This window comes from Conger conger, chromosome 14 (assembly GCF_963514075.1).
Source record: "Conger conger chromosome 14, fConCon1.1, whole genome shotgun sequence".
Classification (NCBI taxonomy): Eukaryota; Metazoa; Chordata; class Actinopteri; order Anguilliformes; family Congridae; genus Conger; species Conger conger.
In genome coordinates, this window is record NC_083773.1 from 13,959,728 (window position 1) to 13,982,150 (window position 22,423).

The 22,423-nt window shown below is 38.9% G+C and overlaps 1 protein-coding gene across 4 annotated transcripts in view; it reads left to right on the forward strand.

Moving 5' to 3' along the window:
* Window positions 1-22,311, forward strand: part of fhit (fragile histidine triad diadenosine triphosphatase) — a 249,524-nt gene extending 227,213 nt beyond the window's left edge. For all 4 annotated transcript variants that reach the window (XM_061219527.1, XM_061219529.1, XM_061219525.1 and 1 more), the window contains exons 6-7: window positions 21,818-21,928; window positions 22,122-22,311. In XM_061219527.1, coding sequence (XP_061075511.1) covers window positions 21,818-21,919 — 102 coding nt within the window. In that variant the 3' untranslated portion in view covers window positions 21,920-21,928; window positions 22,122-22,311. The remainder of the gene's footprint in view (window positions 1-21,817; window positions 21,929-22,121) is intronic.
* The last annotated feature ends 112 nt before the right edge of the window (window positions 22,312-22,423 follow it).

Here is a 22,423-nt window from a genome sequence, read left to right on the forward strand (position 1 = left end):
TTTAAACCTGATCCGAACTTCTCTTGGAGACTGTTTTCAATGAGACTGTGTTCATTAAAAGCCACTTTCTCACTTTATCACTTTTGCTCATGAACGGTCATGGAAAATGGGCCTGTAGTTACTAGTATTATCTAAATTTGATTTCTTTTGTACTGGTTTCACTGCAGTGGGTTTAAAGGCAGTAGGAAAGATGCAAGTGTGAATTATCTTTAGAAGAGAAGAAGATGTTTTTGAAGAAGTTACAAGGAACTGGATCAAGACAATCTCTCAGAGTTCTATATCCATAATATTGGTAAAACTCAAGTCCTATTATGAGGCATGTCATGCCAGCTGTTCTGACAGGTTGAGGGAGCCAAGTTTGGAATTAAGCCAAGGTGTCAGGGCATGAGATCTTTAATGATCGCATCACAGTCATCCTTTGCTTCAACCATTCAATTAAATCTTTTCAATTCAATTTATTTTTGTATAGCGCTTTTCATAGGAGACTGTCACAAAGACCAGAACACACTGCCAAATCTGCTATTGAAAGTGCTTGGGGGGAAACCTTTACAATGTTAAAAATGTGTTTCAGATGTTTGGACTGGTTAGGTGGTACAGGCATTGAAATGAATGAAACATAGCTGAATTTGTGATGTTTGTGTATTATAAATAATGGTATTAAATAAAAAGAAATGTCAAAGCAAGAAGAACGGCTGTAGTAAATTTAGACTAAATGTGCTGTCTTCTTTCCCGTCTCCTGGCTTGCAGGCGGGTTGCCTGCCAGGTTGAAACAGCAGCGGCAGCAGCAGGACAGAGAGGCCAACTGGTGGGGGGTTCACTGCCAGCTGCCTCCTGCTCCGGCCTGGCTGGGTATATTCACTCCGTTTAGTCCTTTTTAGCACTGGCATATATATAAAATATATTTTGTTTGAGGGGGAAATACATATGACAATTAAAACTATTCAGTCTCACCTTTTGATATCAGAAGTAATGGTATGTAGGCTCACAACAGAAGCTCTTGTAATGTGCTGGTTCTTTAGCCATGTTCAAAATGAGCCGTTGGCTGTGGCTGTTTTTAAAGGGAAAGAATGGACCCAAACGCAATCTATGTATCCACATAAGAAGAAGAACATTACGGCAAAAGCCAGTATAGTACCACCCCCCCCCCCCCCCCCCCCAAAAAAAAAAAGATAAGAAAACAAACTATGTGACTTTCTTCAATGCAATGTCAATGATATCACATCACTGACTATGATAAATTTATGTGAGACATTGGTCTGTCTTACAGGGAAAACAATCAAATCTTTAAATGTTGTCCTTGCATTAGAAGCACGGTCTTATCGAAAGTGGCAGCCCGCTACAAAGAAAGCCAGAGTGGATGATGCCAAATAACCTTTGTAGAAATCATGTCTGATTTACTTCAGCCATGTCCACCATGAGCCGGCTGCCTGGGGAGCAGTAAATGACGCATCCTCAGATTGCAGCTCTGAGGCGTACCTGCTGGGAAACTGTAATTTGATTCCGGAAAATCTTTGGGCCGAGAAGCAAAATCACCTGCCATTCTGTAGCCATCTCTGCCCCCCTCTTTTTTGCCCAGTTATAGCTTTTCTCCCCTCGGAAACCTTTAAAGCAAAGAATGTCTGTTATATCCTGTGGGGACTGACACATATTTTAGGCAGTGTGGACAAAATATGATACTGAAATGAGGAAACACAAATCTTGCTTTTAATTTCTATAGGGAATTTTGACAGTTAAAATGTTTGTAATTTGTCATGTGTTATTTAACTAAGACTTTTATCCAAAGCAACTTGCAGTTGATTAGACAATCCCCCATGGGGCAATGTGGGCTTTAGGGCCTTGCTTATACACATATATACACATATATTATATTATCATTGATCATTTTATTAGGTAGACCTGTACACTAGCTTGTTAATGCAAATATTTAATCAGCCAATCATGAGGCGGCAACTAAAGGCATTGTTAATGAGATAGGTGACAGGAGAAGGGCCAGACTGGTCAAAGCTGACAGGAAGGTGACAGGGAATGCGAATAACCACACATAACAGTGGTATGCAGAAGAGCATCTCTGAACACACAAGCATCAAACCACTAAGTGGATAAGCTACAGCAGCAGAAGCCCTAATAAATCTAAAAAATAAGTCTCTAATAAAGTGCTCACTGAGTGTATATTTTGTGTTTATTGTATTTTTCATTCCAATTTTATTCCAATTGGAATAGTAATGGGCATTAAACAAAAAGCACTTCATGCAAGGGCCTTGCTTTGCAGCTTGGATTGCCAAAGCAGCTGCGTTCTCTGGAGCTGTCCTATGTCCTTGCTTACAGTATACTCAAGTGGTTTAATTATAAGTATGGTATGCAAATGAGAGTTACAGATGCATTCAAGAAAACACATTCAGATGAAGACCTGTGGGAACTGTTTATAAATAGTCTTGTACTGCATGACTGCATGTCACCCTCTTTGTGTTCATGTGCATCAAGATTAGCATCTTAGCTCAACCAGAGGTGGGGTAATATATGTGGATGGATATTGAGAAAACTATCCATCAAGATTAGCATATTAGCTCAAACAGAGGTAGGGAAATATACTGTATGTGAATGGATATTAAGAAATATTTAAGGCCACAGAGCTCTAAACAATGTTACACTTTGTGTGCATGTGTACGTATAATATGTTCATTTGTACACGTGTTTCTGCATGCGTTATCAATGAATGCATCAGAATTGATCGATTGATTGATTGATTCACCTATTATATGTCCCCATTAATTAGCCACAAAGAACATAACCTTCTGTGTCTTTTAGAAATGCATTTAAATATTAAAAAGGGCTATGTGCAAGACTTCTCATCTCATAGAAAAATTATTTTAAAAAAAAAAACCTTCTCAAAACCAGCACCTGCTGAGAGGGAATCTAATGTGAGAGAATATTCTAACTGCATGACTTTTGACATTCCTTCTGTGAAGCCCGTGATTTCTCCCCTGCCTAATTTAGAGATTAGGGGTAGTCACCGGCATTTGCATACGGTACCCAGGGCTTAGCAAGGTTCCGCACAGCACGACGGTGGTTTTGATCAGTCTCTGAAACAGGAAGGTGAGCCAGATGTGTGCACTAGTGAACTACCTGCAGATAAGTGTGTTTTTAAAGCTTCCGTTGCCATGCCGTGATTGTTAGAACAAATAATTGCCCCGATACTTATTCTCTCAATGAGTGTAATTAAAGATGATTAAGTTTAAACTGCAGTGGCTTGAGTGTTAGATAGTTGCTCTTCAGGAGACTTTTAATATTAACATTATGAGAGTGGGGGAGGTTTGAAAACCTTTTATCAGATTGCCCTTATTATCCACAGAGGAAGCTATAACTCACTTTTGGTTTTTATATTCATGTTAAAGGGATTATCACTGGCATACATTCATAGCAATTATAAAGAAATTATATCAGACTTTTAGATGTTTAGTTCTAACTGGCTGATTTGATGCATCTCATATTGCAACTGTTATTAAATTACAGTGCATTTAAAGTATGATTCAATAAGAGTCCTAAAACAACCATTGTGATGAACTTCCTCTGTTGGAACATTTTCTGTGAATTTTGCTTTCATGGAAAAGTTTTCAATACCAGAGAGAAATCATGACTGTTTTAACTTGGTAGGGGCGTGACCCTGTCACTGACGAGCAGTGTGGCATGGTTAGCAATGCAATCAGTGCTGTCCCAATTACCCGTTTTCTTGGATGTCTGAGCATGTCAGACGGGTTTCATTTTGTTGCCAGTCTTCACGCACGGCTTGTGTAGTGTGTCATGTGCAACAATGTGATTATTAACCCGGAACTGTCTGTTCCCAACGCACGGAGCTCTCTTCTCATCAGCACCGCGCACAGATGGCTAGACAAGGCTAAGGCAAGAAACAACAAAACTGGCAGGCCGTGGTTGGACACGGTATGCCACAATCTCTCTTTGCAGAAAGGGCAGCTCACAATGTCTCCATCTGCCTGACCATGGTCTTGTCCATATTCTACATCTTTTTTTCATTTTGGCTAGTTTCTCAGCAGAAATCTGCAGACATGGGGGCAGCCTGTCGTGTAGTGGCTAAGGTACATGACTGGAACCCACTGGCTGAGGTACATGACTGGGACCCACTGGCTGAGGTACATGACTGGAACCCACTGGCTGAGGTACATGACTGGAACCCACTGGCTGAGGTACATGACTGGGACCCACTGGCTGAGGTACATGACTGGAACCCACTGGCTGAGGTACATGACTGGAACCCACTGGCTGAGGTACATGACTCGGACCCACTGGCTGAGGTACATGACTGGAACCCACTGGCTGAGGTACATGACTGGGACCCACTGGCTGAGGTACATGACTGGAACCCACTGGCTGAGGTACATGACTGGAACCCACTGGCTGAGGTACATGACTGGGACCCACTGGCTGAGGTACATGACTGGAACTCACTGGCTGAGGTACATGACTGGAACCCACTGGCTGAGGTACATGACTGGGACCCACAAGGTTGGCGATTCAATCCCTGATGTAGCCACGATAAGATCGTTTGTCCCATGCTCAGTCTAATCAACTTTAAGTCACTTTGGATAAAAGCATCAGCTAAATAACATGTAATGTATTACACACTGGTGTTCCTCACTACAGTCAGTGCTTAGCCCTTAAGATTTTCTCTCATACATAGTCTGCATTGTGGTGTCTCGACACACATTTTTTTCCAATTTTATAAAATCATCTACATGCACGGGATGAGTGAATTAATGATCCATTCATGTATTGATGATTAATCTTCATGGTAATTTTTATGTTTCACAAACCAAACACATTAATTGTTGCATCGAGGTAATACCAATTGACAGGTTAAATTGACTTTCTCGAGCAAAACATGTCTATCATGTAGAATGATTTGTGACTTTGCAAAGGTTTTCCCCCTCCCTTTAATATCTACCGCAGATGCACAAATTGAAAAGGTGACGCTATCAAAGAGGACAGAATCTTATTACCAATAAAGTCCTGCAAATTTGCATATTAATTAGTCACTATCAGATCTTGTGTTGTTATCGCAAGATGACAGAATTAATCAGACATTAAAGAGTGTAATTAAAAAAACAGTCAAGGGTTAGGGAATGTCCTATGCATTGTTAATGGTGTTAACCAGTCACTTGCCGTGACCCACAGATACGGGGGGACGTTCGGGGAAGGATGTTGAGGTCTATAGGACATCGGTGTCCTCAGAAACCTTTCATCGGATGCAGTCACGGACAGGAATATATTCTAGGCCCCTGGAGCCTGAGCTGATAAATGAACAGTGTCATCCAGCACTTTTCTGATGCAGGTCCTGTCACCTGTGGTCACTTTGGGGACCTTCCGTCATGTTCCGCCCATCAGCTTTTCATCATTGCCTAGTGTTATTCTTCATTTAAATGAAAAGAAAGAATATTTATTTAGTCATTTACTAATGAATGTAATGTTCAGGTGTATTTTACACCTTCCTCAGAACTTATCAATCCCTTTTGAAGACAGCTGAAAAGGAAATACTGTATTCAGTGTGTGGTGTCACGTAATTGGAGTCAAGTGTGAAATAGTTTTCTCTCCCAGTGCAATCCAGCATATTAGCATCCACGTTAGTAAATTAAGTGTGAATATTATTGATTGAACTGTATTTTTTGTGTTTATATAGACAAGAATATGAATGAAACTGGAACGAAAACCATTAGGTTTAGTTCACAATGGAAAGGACAAGATGCTTTGCATTAAGATTGAATAGGGACATATTTCAAGATTATTATCTGCATCTACAACCAAAGGCATAAAAGTGGTCATCACAATATATTGTCTAGCATTGCCTTCAAAAGGTCGATGCGCTGGCCTTAATTGATAAAGAACCATGAATAAGTCAGTACAGTTTATGGTTGGATTTCTTGCCTGCTGCACTTGTCATGTGATGTAATGGAATATTGATGTGGTCACTGTGAGCTGATGTCCTAAGGGGTCTCTATGGTTTTTAGAGAGGAACATGGTTTTAAGTCATCCTCCCTGAAGCTTTTCCAAAATTCGCCGTCAGCCAGAACAAAGGCACACATGCGCAAAGTTTTAGATTTGCGTTATTAGTTTATTTGCATTATTCTTGCAACTATTGCTGTGAGTGTACCATCTGTTATTTATTTTAGTATTTATTTATTTATTTTCTTGTCATTAATATGTACATTTTTTACATATATTAGTTTATCAGTGGGTGACTGTAATAGTGAAGCTGACACTAATCGCGGGTAGGCAGATTCTTTTAATTAGAATGATTGTGAAGGTCTCCATGGCAGGCTCAATTAAATATATCAAGAACAACAACATGGCAACACCAAGTAGGTGGTAAGAAACTCACGCACTTTATGTGGTTAGAGCTGGAAATTAGCTATTTTTTGCAGTCTGACAGACAAAATGTACACAGTATGCTTTTAAGAGGAATATAAATGACACCTGGTTTATGTCAGAAACATCATTTATTTTTTTGCCCAATTTTTTACATTTGAAAAGGAATATAAATGAAGAAATGTGTTCATAAAGGCCTAGATTAATTGTTGGTCTGACCCGAGCTTGACCAGAACCTCTCTCCTTATGAGACAGGCTGATAATGACCCTTGCAATGCTCCATTGTCGTCTCTGGAGGAACTGGCCTAGAAATGTAGGCTTCTATCAAGATCAAAGCGCCAGGACAAAGGCAGGAATTCATTCCGTCTTGCCTACTTGACTGAAAAAGCTGAGGGAGCAATTGACTTGGTGAGTATGGACACACAGCGAATCAATATCAATAGAGAATATTGGCATTAACTGAAGCAGATATGGAGAGACTCTTTGTCATGAGATTTCACTAAAGAAAGTAATCCTGCTCTCTGCAGCGTATGACTGTGACTACAAAATCAATGGCACTTAATAACTAAACAACCTCCTCTAAATGTACCCATTGATGTTCTGACATGTCTTATTTGGGAGTCGAGGGTTTGTCCACTGGGAGGTGGCACTCACTGACTGTATTACATCTGTGTAGCCCCTGTTTCAGTGTGTCCCTCCACTTGTAGTTGTGAGCTTTTATGGAGCTGAAACACTACAAAAAGTAATGGCATCGTCTAGAGTTGAAACAAAGTACCTGAGGTTCTAGTTTAGTGAGCCAATCATTGGTCTTGTCAGCATTGTTGTTGTAAAAGTTAGGGCTTGATTCCCCACTTGGACCCCATTAGTTACATTACAGTAGGTTTTGAACACCTCACAAGAATAAGAAATTAAGTGTTGAACTATTAAGAAAAAAAGAATCACAATGGAAACTATGGAGATGGTAATAATATAGCAAATTTTGCTTTGAGAGACTTGTTTCTGAGCGATACACTAATCAGAATAATTTTTTAATTAATTACATTCAGAATGAATTAAAGTGTACATCATTCAAACAATTGGGGAGGAGTAGAGAGCACTTAGCTGAAGAACAATCAACAGATTACAATATTTAAGCAAACATTGTTTAAACTTAGTTATGGAAAATATAAATTAAACTATATATTTATACATTTGAAAATCAGATTTGTTTGACATTCTATGAATTCCATTTATATAGTAAGCATATATCTGCAGGAGAGCAATGCATTAAATCCACCTACTCATCCTAGAATACATATTGAGAGGGCATTCCAGAATCTCGTACACTGTGTAAGACTGTCACCCACACAGGCTACAGAAATTCACAAAGGGTTGAAATCATGTAATTATTCCTAATGCGGGCGGTGGAGGTGGGGCATTACCTTATGTTTGAATTTCATCCGTATAAAGAATAAATAATTCCATACACAGCAATAATTGAAAGCAATACTTGTATTACATTATTTTATTCAGATTGAGGAGGTAGATATGTGGAGGACCTTGTACATGAAGTGGGACGGCTGTAATAATGAAATGTTGCAATTATATTAATGATAATAATAATCACTATAATCATAATTAGAATGACTTCATAGGGAAAGCCTACCCAAAATGACCACTCATATCTATGCCTTTGACATCCATTTTCATACTGTAAATTTAAATTTAATGTAAGCACAGAATGGCCTTCCTCAGATCCAAATTAATGAGTTCTTTCAGGACTGTTGTCAAACATCAAAATTCATGCTGCAAAAAAATGATATTTACAGTTGCCTTGTTTGTCAAAACCTTTACAAAATCTTATGCAACTGCAATTACATATACATCTTTTAAATAAGATTAATATATATTCAATCAATGAAAATGATTGTCATTCGGTTGAGAAACTGAACCTAGAAACACATCAAATGCTCTGCCAAAGCTTTGAACATTAAAGAGGATTCATTTGCCTGTTGAAGTGTATGTACTGCTGTCCTCCTCTCATCCTCATTGCCTGTTATACTCAGCTTACTGAAGAATCTGATCAATGGTCAGATAGAGCTCTTTTGATATCTCCTTTCTCACATAATTGCTACCCTAACTTATTTAAGAGTGATGTTTAATTTAGAAATGACAGTTTCATACATATTTATGAAGTGCTATAGCTTCTCTATTAAAATGACAATACGTAAGATTTTATGTAAATTTCGATGTCTGTGACCAATCAACATCGTCGGAGTCAGGATATCTTTTTCAAAAGAAAATATGTATGTTCTCTCAGGTTTTACAATTTTTGTTTTGCGAGCATTCCGAATTATGGAAATTTGAGTACAAGCAGACACTTTCGCATTTTTGCAGGCACCTTCATCTTTACACTGTGTGCATAATGCATTCAGTTAATAATTCAGTTCAGTAAATAAATAAATTATCTTTAAAATTTGGACTCAAATGTTCTCCTTTACTTTGACTGCCAGTTGAATACAAGCTTTAATTTCAGTTTGTTGTATTTCCAAAATATGCTGACCAAACTGTATTTCTGAAGAAAAAGGTTACTGTATGTTTGTATTTACAGCATAAGTCCAAGTTAATTGAATTCAGGCTATGGTCTCCTGTTGTGTTCCTTGCAATATCATGGCATGTGGTGGCTGTCAATGATGTCATATTAAACAATCTCTCTGGGACTTGAATTTTAAATATTTATGCTTGTGTGAATTGTTTTGAGGCAGACCAGTCATTACCATTGTTGTTGTAGCACCTGACCAAATCCCATCTGTTCAATTTACTGTAAGTAGAAATAATTGAAGACTAGGCTGTGTTTTCAGGTTGAAGATCATTCAGTGAGGAGTATGTAAACAAGCGCAAGTGGATTCTGCTAGTGAGATTATTTTTTATATATCCACGGATGCACAGTGCTCTTATCCAAGAAACTGTCATCTGTTTGGGCAGCTGGTGTTTACGCTTGTTTCCTTCATGTCAGCTATCGGAGCATGTCTTTTAAAAATTTACAACAAAACTGAAAATAGCAATCCTCATCGGCACACCTATATTGTTCTCATTGCCTCAATATTCAATTAACTCATAACCAATGACCCAGTATTAAAAGGAAGCTCTCAAATTGAGATTCAAAAGGCTACACAGTCACACAAGCAAATTATCTTAACGGAACCAGGAGTGCATTAAATTAGACAGATGAAATAGATAAATAATCTGTAAAAAAAATACAATGCAGTTTTTTTAAAATTCTAAATCTATAAGATAGAACCACCTGCAATGACTGAAGTTAAAAATATATATATTTTTGCATTTTAGCATTTCATTTCATTTCCCGAGACAGCGCCTGTTTGATTCTTATTAACCTGAGTAAATCATTCCACATAGTTTTGTACTGAGAGTGTAGTGCTGGCATGGCAATGAGGTGGGCTACACATTGTGAAAGTTTCTTTCCTAACATGGTGCAACATAAATGCTCCCTATAAATATTACTAAATAATGGAGCATTCTATTTTGCATGCAGTAGGGAGAATAGACCTCCCTAAAATATACATAGGGAGAGATGTTTTCCATTTTGCAGTTTGATTGAGGAATTGTGTTCATTTTTAAATGCATCATGCCGGTTTGTGATTGACAGCATATTGTACCTCCACCCACTTGAAGATGAACGATGCCTTACTCTCCCTTCATCAGTGAGTGCAGACACTCCCCGAAGGCGGGCGAGTCTGAGCCACTTCTGACTGCGCTTGGTGGCAGACATTTTGGGGCCGAGCAGCAGGGAGAGGTGAGGACAGGAAACAGGGAGGGAAGTACCTCCGAGCTCGAGAGGCCTCTCTGTGTGCCAGCGGAAGCATGGAAGGGAAAGGCAGCCGTGGCTCAATTAGTCCTGGCGTGCCCATCCAGGGCAGCTTGGTCCCAGGCTCTGCGGTGTGCCTCTCCCTCGTGGAGGGCCAGCGGTTCGGCGCGCTGTGTAATTACTCTTCATCGGCGGAGAAGGCCCGGCTCCGTGACGGGCGCTAGATTGCCCACCTGTACGCAGAGGGCCCTTTCGGAAAAGCGGGTCACTATTGGGACTGTATCCCCATCCCAATACATCCATGAAGCAGGATCCCTGCCAAAGTGCTGTACAATTTCTAAATTCTATATATTTTAAAAATAAAAACAGTATAAAAAACTAAATCCACAGTACTGCAATAATAATAGATAAAGATACAACAAGAAAGACAGTTGTTGTGATACTACGTGTAGGCATTTTTATGTCACTAGTGATTAAAAGTGAACGCCTGCCTAAGTAAGAACTTAATTAATTCTAAACCCAATGCCCCCTCTAGAAAGTTTTCCAAGAGGACTAATTTGCTGTCCATCGTTCTAATCTAGTTCTTCAGTGGGCTGCATTAGCTATAAGTGCAAGTGACGGAGTGTCAAATGGAGAAAACATTACTCCGACAGGACGACTTTGTGAAATGATGGGGTCTGTGAGGCACAAAATATGCAGAAGGAAAGATGATGTTCTGAAAGCAGTCAAAGTAAAGAACAGGGTATCTCCTTCCCTGAAGGTCACCCCTTGCTTTTCTGTCACAGTGATGGTTCTTTTCCCACGTTCTTTTCCCACATTTTAACACTGTCGCTTTCTCAGCTGCTTCAGTGCTTTTCCGAACATAAAGACGTGTTTATGCACTGGAGACTTGATCGTTTCTATGTTTTTGTGTACGGTAAAGCGGCAGAACCCCAGGGCAATGACTACAGTGGCGCAGGCTTCTGCAGTAAACAATAACATCACGTGTGTGTGAATGCTGGAGAAACAATCGTTATGGTGGGAATTTTAATCTATTACCGTATGTCAATGGGACACAGCTCTTAAATCTTTTATCTATGATTGTGTCCATGCACTTTTATTTTATTTTATTTTCTGATTTTAAGAAAAAGGGAATATGGAAGCAGACATAAATTAATAAGGTGGTTGGAGGTTTGATTATTCTGTTTGATAACATTATATTGAGGCTTACTTTTGGGTTAATAGGCACCCTAACAGGTTGCATTGCAGAGACTGAAATCATGATAATCAAGACAATAATTTCTATAATTATCTCTCTGAAGCATTCTCATAATCAATTATATCACTTATATATGTACCTGAATAATAATAATAATAATAATAATAATAATAATAATAATAATAATAATAATAATAATAATATTCATCATCATCTTCATCATCATTATCATCTTCAATCAGTCTACAATCTTGGAGGAATCATGCAATAATATTCTTTAATATTGCAACAAATTGCAATATCTTGTAAATGACTGTGCCTTTGTGCACTTCTGGCTTGTTTTTCTTGGTGGCAGATTGCAGTGAGAGACATGGGATTAGGGATGTGGAGACAGGTGGTGAGCATACATCAGGGACTATTCCAGATGAACTATTGGCTAAACAGAGCTGCCATTAAATCACTCAGACAACACTTTTATATGAAAACAGCTTTGAATATACTAGAAAAATGTTGTTTTAAAACCAAACAACACCTTCTCGCTCCCTCTCCTTCCCACTTTCCCTCTATCTCTCCCTCTCTTTCTCTTGCACACACACGCACACATGTGAGCACACACACGCATTTGTCTTTTAGTGAAGTTCCAGTTTTCAGTGAGAAGAATGTATAATTAGACAAGGGTATGCTGTAATATGGGAAAATAAAATGGTTGTGAAGCACACTTGATCCCAAGTCTGGAACATTCACCTGTAATCAACACCTTTTCCATGCCATAGTTGAGAAGGCAAGGAGTCATGTCAGTCAGACTTTTTGAGTGACAGATGGATTTTTAGTGCTCAGCTCTGTTCAAAAGTATTAAAAGCAACTAGTTTGGGAATGTGGTGAGGTTGCCAAATTGCCCACAGGTCAGAACCTTGACCTTTACAGGACAGACCTGAGGAACCTCAGTTATCTTGGGGTGGATAAGAAGTGAGTAATTCAGAAATCATGCCCCAAGGCTATGACCCCCTGATCCCAGGGCCATTACTTAATGATAGCATGTCCTCCTTGCCTTATGGGGTTCTTATGGGGTCCTGCCCTGTATATGGTATGGCACATTGTCACCATGCCAGAAAATGGGGTTACAGCAGGGCTAATCAAGTCCAATTCACTTTTTCCTCTGTGTGATTTTACCAGCTTGACATTGTTGGAGAACATTCACACACTGCAGTGTGTAAAGACGGGGGATACCAGAAACTGGTGGATAGTTTCTATAAAACTGTTGCCAAGAGAGGACATGCCCACAAAAACATCATAAACTCCCCCGGCCCAACCCAGATGCTGAAATTCCCATGTTTCCATTCAATGAAGCAGTCAGTGAGATTAATTTGACAGATTAAAAAACCCAGATTTACACTTTTATTTATTTCCAAGAGCAATGGTACTAGCCCCCAAAATGTTCTGCAATCGAATATCCAAAGTCAAAACTATTTGGTAACGGTCAGCTAGCTAATGTTTGTCTCTCTTTTATGGTCAGACAGTAGACAATACTGTAGTTGACATGATTCCTTAATGGGGATTCAATACGATGTAAAAGATTTGTCAGGGAATGATAGCTCGGGCCACTGAGTTGAATCATTTGCCCACTCTGTAATTGTATAAAGACAGCACTTCAGTGCTATTCAGATGATTTTGCCAAAATGCCTCTGCCGATCTTTTGGAAACAACAATGTAATTTGCTGACATTATAATAAAATAGCAATAATAGCTAGTTTCATCTACAATTTGTGCCTTTTCAAAACGGTGACAGATGAGAAATTGTATTTCATCTACCATGAATTCTTAAACAATGAATAAATGAATTAATTAATTGAAAAAAATGTTTTTAGATAAAATTCTGAAAATATGATGCTCATTATTATTCCGTTGCTATTTTTTAAAAAAAGATTTTCAAGTATATGCATTCATCCCTTCTGGACTGCTCTCCATTTTCATGTTCAGAATATGATGTAAGATTTATGGATCATTCCCAGAACAGATGCAGTTCTGATAAACCTCCATCCCACTGGAGGTTTATTAGCAACATCTTGTCTTGCCATTCACTCACTCCTCATTTCTCATTGGTTCATGCTGTTACGGCCAACGTACTGATCAGTCAGAAAAGATCTCTGATCATATTGTATGACCGTTTCATACTTTGAAGTAAGCACTCATTGGAATGTGAGATTGATGTGTGCTCTAATCTTAGACATGCCATATTTTGATCACACCAACCAGACCAATCTCTCTAAGGTACAGGATAATGAGGAACCATGAAATGAGTGCAGTCTATATTTTCTTTACTGCCTAATGAGTTAAACTTACATCATCACTAAAAATTTATCAGGGCACTGGGGATCTGATCCGCATTGAAAAGCCATCTTAAAAAGTAACCCTGAAAACATTGAGATTAGGTAGCTGCTGAAAATACATTTTCATGACTACAACATGGCTACAGTCACAGCTGAAAATCCAGAAGAAAGACAATCTGTTCATTTTTGGTCTTGCAAATCTTGCTTTCCTCTTCTGGGGTTACTGGGGTCACAGTGCCAGCAGGCAAACTCTGACAGAGAGATTGAGGGAACTTCATGGGTCTGGCTTGAATCAGAAAATTAATCAAAAACTGCACCATATTCTCTGTGCTTCACTGTACTAGTAATGAAATATCCAATTCTGCAGAAACTCTGGTCTCTCTCTCTCTCTCTCTCTCTCTCTCTCTCTCTCTCTATATATATATATTACATTACATTATTGGCATTTGGCAGACGCTCTTATCCAGAGCGACGTACAACAAAGTGCATACCCATAACCAGGGATAAGTTCGCTGAAAGACCCTAGAGGTAATATATATATATATATATATATATATATGCACTCACTGAGCACTTTATCAGGAACATTTTTACTTTATTATACCTACTTATTCATGCGATTATCTAATCAGCCAATCGTGTGGCAGCAGTGCAGTGCATACAGTCATGTAGATACGGGTCAGGAGCTTCAGTTGATGTTCACATCAGCCATCAGAATGGGGAAAAAATGTGATCAGTAAATAATGTCCTCAGTGCCTTTCAATACCCCCACCCCCTGTGTACCACTGGGAGTAGCTCTGACACTCAAGCATGCTTTCTTTCATGGAAAATTAACATTTTATGTCAAGTAGCACATTTAATATACATATATTATGTGAATATATTTGCAGATACAGCATGTTTAAATATCTGCACTTGTGCCGTGATTAAAATTGTAAATGGGGGGGTTTGTGGCAGTCTGTTTCAGTCAGTGGTTTCCTTTTGTGTATCCCTGTTTTTAACATCATCCTGTGTGGAGTTGTTTGACTGGATCAACATAATTAATGCTTCTCGTTGCCTTGTCAGGCTTGTGTTCTGGTCCAGTGGGCCACCTCGTCCTCGTTGTGTTGCATCCCAGTAGGTTGGGAGAGCAGTGCTGTCACTGTCATTTCAGTGAGCTGATGGGGATGGGCTTATATCCCCAACAGTTAATCTTGCTGACAGTCATTCTGCATCGCTGTGTCTTTTGGGCCTGCCTGTCCAGTGGGACTGCAGCCCCCATTTCAGATAATGTAAATGTTTCCCGGGCCAGCCGTTTGAAGCATTTCAGTTGGTATGACAAAGATAAATAGGCAAAGAAGAATTTGCAGTAGTAATCAGTTAGTCTATCTGTTTGTCTGTACGTAGGATTTATGGAACGGAATTCTGGCTTGGGGCAATGATTTTCACCAGAAACCCGAAAGTTGCTAGTTTCCTTACTTCTGTGCCACACCGCTACCCAACATTTTGCTGCTATTTTGCTACCGCCCCCTCCGCCCTTCCATCCACAATCGTACAATCCCACCCTTCCAGTCGGTGATTGGACTGTCTGCAGGTATACAGGTCTCCCTAATAAGGTGCTCAGTGAGTGTATATTAACATAATTGTAAACATTTATTATAGTAGAAAATAGTATTTGTACTTTTCCACAAGACATGTTCCTTTGTCAAACTTAATTATTTTATAGCTGGATTTTTTTAATGCGACTCATTTCAGTTTTTGCATCAGTGATAAGAAATAGCTTATTATAGATATTCTCTAAGGCATAATTGAATATACTTCTTCTGGATTCATACAACATTCAATTGTATATAGAATTGCTCTCTAAAACTGGTTTTGAAACCTTGCAGTATGGCAAGCAATAATGATAGATTCCCAAGTCTCACATCTCTCTGACATCTGTAGACCTCTGGACTTCAAGGATCTATTCCCTCCCTCTGTGGGCACTGTCCTTGCACAAACATTCCTGCATTACTAATGTGTAATATGACATGCAGTTAATTGCAATGAAAACAATAGCTAATATGTGACACGCACACTAATAGACTAAAGGATAGAGATGCATATTGATCAAAGAAAAGCTCTTGTTTGATCTGTTCATAGAGAAATCTTGTATTAGCTATAATTAAATCAATACCTGCAAAAAAAAAATGTAGTACAAGAATAGCACTGTCATTTAAGTGGCATGTATATGAAGTAAATGTTTGTGAGTTTGCATTGCATTCAATATGGTTTAAATAATTAGTTTTTGTTGCTTGTTCCTAAAGTCATATGTAGGACACAAGTAGAAAGAACATCTGTGAGTAACCACAAAGGAGCTGTCAGACAATGTCAATGGAAAATGTCTAGGACAAGATGGGGAGACACTTCGCAATGTTATCAAACTCATGCACTCTGTGTCCTGCCACATAAAGACCAAGGGCTTTTTATCAGGCTTCAGTTAATTAGACTCATGTAAATATTTCCACCACTGCCAATTGTGATAGGCAATTATGTGTACTGATTAAAAGATGTCACACACATGGAAGTCTGTAGCTGTTTGAGTGTGGTGACTGCAAACGTAGGGGAAACTATGGAACATTACCAAGGATACTGTTGAAAATGACATTTCATTTATTTTATTATTTTTTTTCTTGTACTATACACTGTGGCACTGTGAGTTTTGACCCCCTACTAAAATTCTATTTTAACTTTCTCCTCTTTTCTCCCATTTAATTAATGTAAGCCCAGACAGGTCACAAGAGCTGGACAGTATACAATAGGGTAAAGACTATTCCAATCCCAAGAAGCAAGGGTGGGAGGCCCTGTGTGGCATACTGTAAGTTACAGTTCAACTGAATGAAGACTGATATACAGAAAAGTTACGCTTTTTTATTTTAAATGGGCAAGTAAAAACAATTCCGATTAGGCCCTAATAATGTTTGCCCCAAGTAGGTGGTACTTGCTTCTGATTCAGGCTTTGCATTGGGTTTAGTCTCAAATGGCAGAAATGGTGCATGTCTCACTCCAAAATAGTTATTTAATTGTATTGATCCTTCAGTTGACTGAGCGTTTGGGAGGAAGACTCTGCTGAAGATTGCCGGAGCTGGCCGGCTGAAAAGAGGCCAGCTGCGAGCGGCGAGCTGAAAAGCTGTCGCTCGGTTTTACTTTCTTTTGCCTTTTTTTATTTTAGTTTATTGTGTTAGTGTATTATTTTTGTGTTAGTGTATTCTTTTTTCCCGGAAACTGTTAGGGGTAAGGGAGAAGATTATTTATTTTGCGTTGGTGTCGGCACTCTCTCTCCATGCGGCAACAATGACTATAATCCCGGAAGTGCTACATCTCCCTCCCAGAGGAGTCACACGACGTGTGACATCTACATTGATATACTGTACCATATTCATATTCATTAATTTCCTTCAATACTGAATCCACCTCACATATTTCAATGTGATATTTTTACAATAATGCTAAAACATCTTAATTTAATTTGATTAAGTTTAGTTAATGTGAATTTGTTATATCGGCCCTTTTTTACCCCCATCATAATTACTTGGTCACATCCAATGTCACATTTTAAAGCGGGTAAAAATCAAATTCATGGAGTCAAGAGCAAGATAACCCGGCGTGCTGTCTTTCATTTGAGTCCCGTGTTAAATGTCAAGAAGATCCAAAAAAAAAAAAAAAACCCATTACATTCTTTTGTTGCACATTTATATCTTTCACAAGGCCTTGGATTAAAACATAAATGTGTACCAAGGGAGTTTTTGTTTTAACCAAATGTGAATTTAAAATCCAACCACCGCTCTCTGAGATAATGAGACGGCCGTGTCCAACAACCTTGCCTATGAAAAACAGGAAACCGGACATTAGTATTCAGAGGAGTGGTTTTGCACACGTATGACAGGAGTGACTGAAATATCGGTAGCTGCAGTGTGGGTACTGTTGCTTTGTTCGGGTTGGAGGGGTCATTGCCTAATCCGTCGTTTGAAATGCAGAGGCTGCTCATGCCCTCTGAGGAAGACTTTCTACACGCGTTTCCCATGTTTGCATGTCTGCATGTGTGGAACAGCTCCTGTTCACACCCCGATGAGGCAATAGAAGGCCTCCCTTGGGACAACGTTTACTGATGTCTTTGAGAATCGGCTGCTGTATCCGTGGCTATGGGTAAAAGGGTTCTGTTAGGCCCGCACCTGTGGAGGGGTCTTTGTGCTGCTTCTGAATATGCTTTGTGAATGCGGTTGGTAAGTGTGAGTGAGATTGAGGGTGTGTGTGCTTGTTTGTGTGTTGGTGGGGAGATGGTATAGAGAATGTGCTACAGTCAGTTTCCTGCATGGTCCTCATTATACTAATAATACTGTAAGGAGTTAGGCAATGGCACTGAGCACTATATATTCTGTAAAATCTGGACATACTGGTTGCAACAGACATTTATTGACAATAGTGGTTGTGTTGCTTTTTAAAATTTTGTTCCAATTTTTTTGCTGATGTATTTAAAAGACACAAATGCTTTGTATATGCTTGTACATGCTGATATTAAGGATTATGATATTAAGATATTAAATATACGTTTTATATAAAAAATGTAAGATGTTTCCTCGTTTAGATATATTTGTGTGCGTGTGTGTGTTCACTGCTAACGTAAATATAACTTTACGTTTTATTGGGATAGCTATGATTACAAAAGTAATTACGCTAATTAAGTATAAGAAAGTCAGACAACTGTGACCAATAGGAAAGAAGAAGCATGGGGCACAGAGAATAAGAAAAGAAAGAACTTTTAACTTTTAAGTTAAAGCTTTAGCTATAACCGTGACAATTAGCTAGCTAACACTTTCCCAACTGCCAAACCAACAAATCAGAAATACAGTGGCAAGTTTTTTTTATTTGTATATTTTGAATAGAACATTTTTATGATTGGCTAAGTCTCCCGAACTGAAAAATAATGGGAAATAACACAGATTTTTTGTAGGGGTCCATCAAAGCAATTCACTATTCAAAGTCAATTCGGGCAAACAGCAAAAATTCGGGCAGGCACGGCTTTTTAAAGCTTATATCTATTTTGTGTATTCTCCTCAGGGAACGATTTTGTTTTACAGATGAAAATGCATTCCACTAAGGGAATGCCAGCGTGTCGACACACTAGTTTTCAGTGAATCATCTGTTTTAAGTTTAATGACCCATTCAACCTCAATTTTTAACATTTTTCCCCTTCGAGACATTCTGGGCAAAATATTATTAAGTTCTGGAGCTTCGTCATGGTGACACAAGATTCACCTGTTCAGGTTCCTGCACAAAGTGAAAAATTGCCCTTGAAACAAATGTTGGGTGAAATCATTTAAATTGGGAAAATCATCCTACATTTATTTTCATTCGGTTACAATACAGCCTACTTTATTTTATGATGAATGTAGACTATGTGAATCATTACTTTTCGGTATCATCTGTACCAACTGGTAGGAAGTTACTATCCTTGTGACGGCAAGAGAAATAATGGAATTGCTGCCAATAATGGGAAAGGTAGGATTTATAAACGCCTTGGAAAGGTGTGAAGCTAACTGTATTGTCACAGAGAGGCACTGTATTGATTTCCACTTTCTGCATTAGCATTCCAAACATACGCTTGCCATTCAAATACAGTAAATTGAATTTGAACAAAATTGAAATCATAATGAGAGAGAGAGCAACCTGAGATTTTTCTGGTAATGAGTCAGGCAGAGTTGGTGATTGTTGGGGATTGTTGGGGATTGTTTGTTATGTGATCATCTCTGATCATCTCTTGTCTTGGCTTGATACCTCTCACTGACCTGTCATGTGAGGTCTCTGTACTGGTGACCCTGAGTGCTCCCTCTTCCTTAGCTCCTCCTGGTGTAGGTGTGGTGTTACCTCCTCAACTAACCCCCCCCCCCCCCCAAGTATCATGGCGATCGCATTTCCTTCCCAGCAAAACAAATAAACACCCAGCTTGCGGGAAATGGTGAACTGTATTAAAAGGTTAAAAGGATGGCCTCATATTACCATAAGCTGAGCTTCTGAAGGCCATTTAGAACAAAAAGAGAGCGCGCCTAATGCTTTCCACAGTGACTTAAAAAAGAAAGGAATAAAACCTCTCGAATTGTGTAGCCTATGCTGCCATTTTCATATCGTTCTTGAATGTTTTTGGTGTCTTTGCCTCTCAATCTTTCACAGTCCATTTCAAACCTCATGCATAAAAAAAGCATTTCTGACATACTGTAATAGGAAATATTGTAGTGGAGTGACAGCATTGAGTTTTTTTTTTCTTCTTCGGGCACAAGAAAGACACCTGATTTCTCAAACAGTGCTGTATGCAACCTGACATTACACAAACAACTTGCCTAAGATGGAAAAGTGTGTTACTGAGGCTGCCAGAAAGGCTCCCTGTTGTTATGGTGTTGTACTTGTGTGCAATTTTCCCTTTGCTTAGCCATTGGCAGTGAGCATTATGACAAATTACAGGTTTGCTCTGAGTCTGAGGCAGAGATATATTGGCTTGAGTGAAATATCCAGTTTCTTGCTAAATCCAAAAAGAGAAGGGAGAAAACAGATGTTTCTAATGTCTCATGTTTGGTGTTGTTCATTTCTGTCCTTTTTGAATAAAAAAAACTTCCTTCTTCCATTGTTTGAGCAAGTACATATTGTTTGAGCAAGTACATATTGTTTGAGCAAGTGCATGTTTCTCTGTAAAAATGTAATCTCTGCTCCTGCACTGTCTTGCATCATGGTTGAGAAGAACAGCCATTTTGTCTATTGTTTCTTAGAATGCTGAATGTTGCAGCAGTGTCATTTACTTGATTTTTTTCTTGCTCACACATTTAAGGACTTCAGGGGTTTGTAAACAAATGCCCATATTAGGTTTTGTCTATAAATGAATGTGTCCTTTATTGCGGTACTGTGATGCATTTGCAAATCAACTGTAGTTCAGTAATTGTTTCCAGTTGCAAGTGCAGCATTTGTCCATTCATAGCCTATTCAGGTGTATATACAATGCTCAATAACATTTGGCACAAAAACATATTTTTTCTTGATTTGGCGCAATATTTTTTATTGAACAGTACCATAATTTTAGATTTGTAGTCAAATAGTTCCTATATACCTAAAGTGCACATTCTCTGCTTTTTTTTAATACTCTTTGCTTTCACCATGTCGAAATTACTCACTTAGCACTTTATATACATAGACCCCTACATCAGGGCACCATCGTGTTCATGACATAAAATGTTATGTAAATGAAAGCAGTCTTGTTTTGTACTTAGCCACATATCTTTTTCATGGAATGACTGTTCGTGACCAATAGACATCACCTGGTGCTGAGTATGAGGTGAGATGCATGTTCTCTCGGATTCAGATTTGGTGAATGACATGGCCAGTCAAAGATTTTCCAGTTTTCTTCTTAAATACTCTGTTGCTTTAGCAGTATTTTTGGAGTGATTGTCTTGCTGTAGAATGAAGCACTGTCCAATGAGTTTGGAGGAATTTGCTTAAACTTGAGCTGATGAGATGCTTCTGTACATAATTAATTCTGCTACTGTTACATCAGTTAAGACAACTGATCCAGTACCTGTGGCAGCCATACGTGCCCAAACCATGACACCCCCACCACCATGTTTCACAGATAATAAACAGAATAATTCCTTGCATACATTGTGTAATATACTGTGTAGTCAAATAAGAAAATGCTGGACTATGTTCAGTTTTGCATAGTGATACAGGACAGAGACCGAGGCATGAACTCCCAGGAACTCACTGTAGACCTCCGCCATAAAATTGTGGCCAGGCATAGATCAGGGCAAGGATATAAAACCATTTCTAAAGCTTTGAGTGCTCCCAGGAGCACAGTGGCCTCAATAATTGTGGAATGGAAGACATTTGGAACCACCAAGACTCTTCCTAAAGTGATACATTTTAGTAACTTCAGCAGGTGAATCTTTTTCTGGTGGTCAGCAACAGCTAACATCATATGGAACTTGCTGGAGCCTCATGGATTTATATAATGGCACATTCGTCATACAAATCCCCCAAAATGAAAACGGTGTTGGAAAAGGGGCCCGGGGGACTCATCAGTACATATTAGATGTGTCGTGTTCCTGTCGACAGCTCCAGAAACATGATCGGGAGGATGAGGACACTCCAGCACAGTGGAGAACAGAGGAGCAGATGGCATCAGAAGCCAGCACTCTAAGGAAACGCTTTAACTGAACCTGCCAGGTATGTGCAGCAGCATACAGCAACACCATTCAAATACAATGTAATTCTGAGTCACCTACTTGCTTTGTTTGACGATGACAGGGTCAAAATGTATGACATGCATTTAAGGTTTCTTTGTTCTTTTGTTTTGTTTATTCATTTATTTATTTATTTATTTATTTATTTATTTATTTATTTATTTATTTCCCTGCAGGAATCCTATGCGTACAGACCATCAAATTAAATTTCAAGAGAAATGTAACATTTTGATAGCATTCCACAACAACTCAATTCCAGTCTCTTAAACTCCTTCTGCAAGCTGTACTTTTCTCAGGTCTGGAGGTCTGCGCAATACTCTTGGTTAGCACCGATGTGATATATTAAATTTCTCATTATTACCTGTACATGTGGTGTGTGCCTCTTTTTGAGTCTGGGTCTTCTAATTTATATTCACATCCTGTCCTTTTATTGTGCTCCTGAAAACCAAGGTTTTGTTATGTTCCTCAGGGGCCGAAT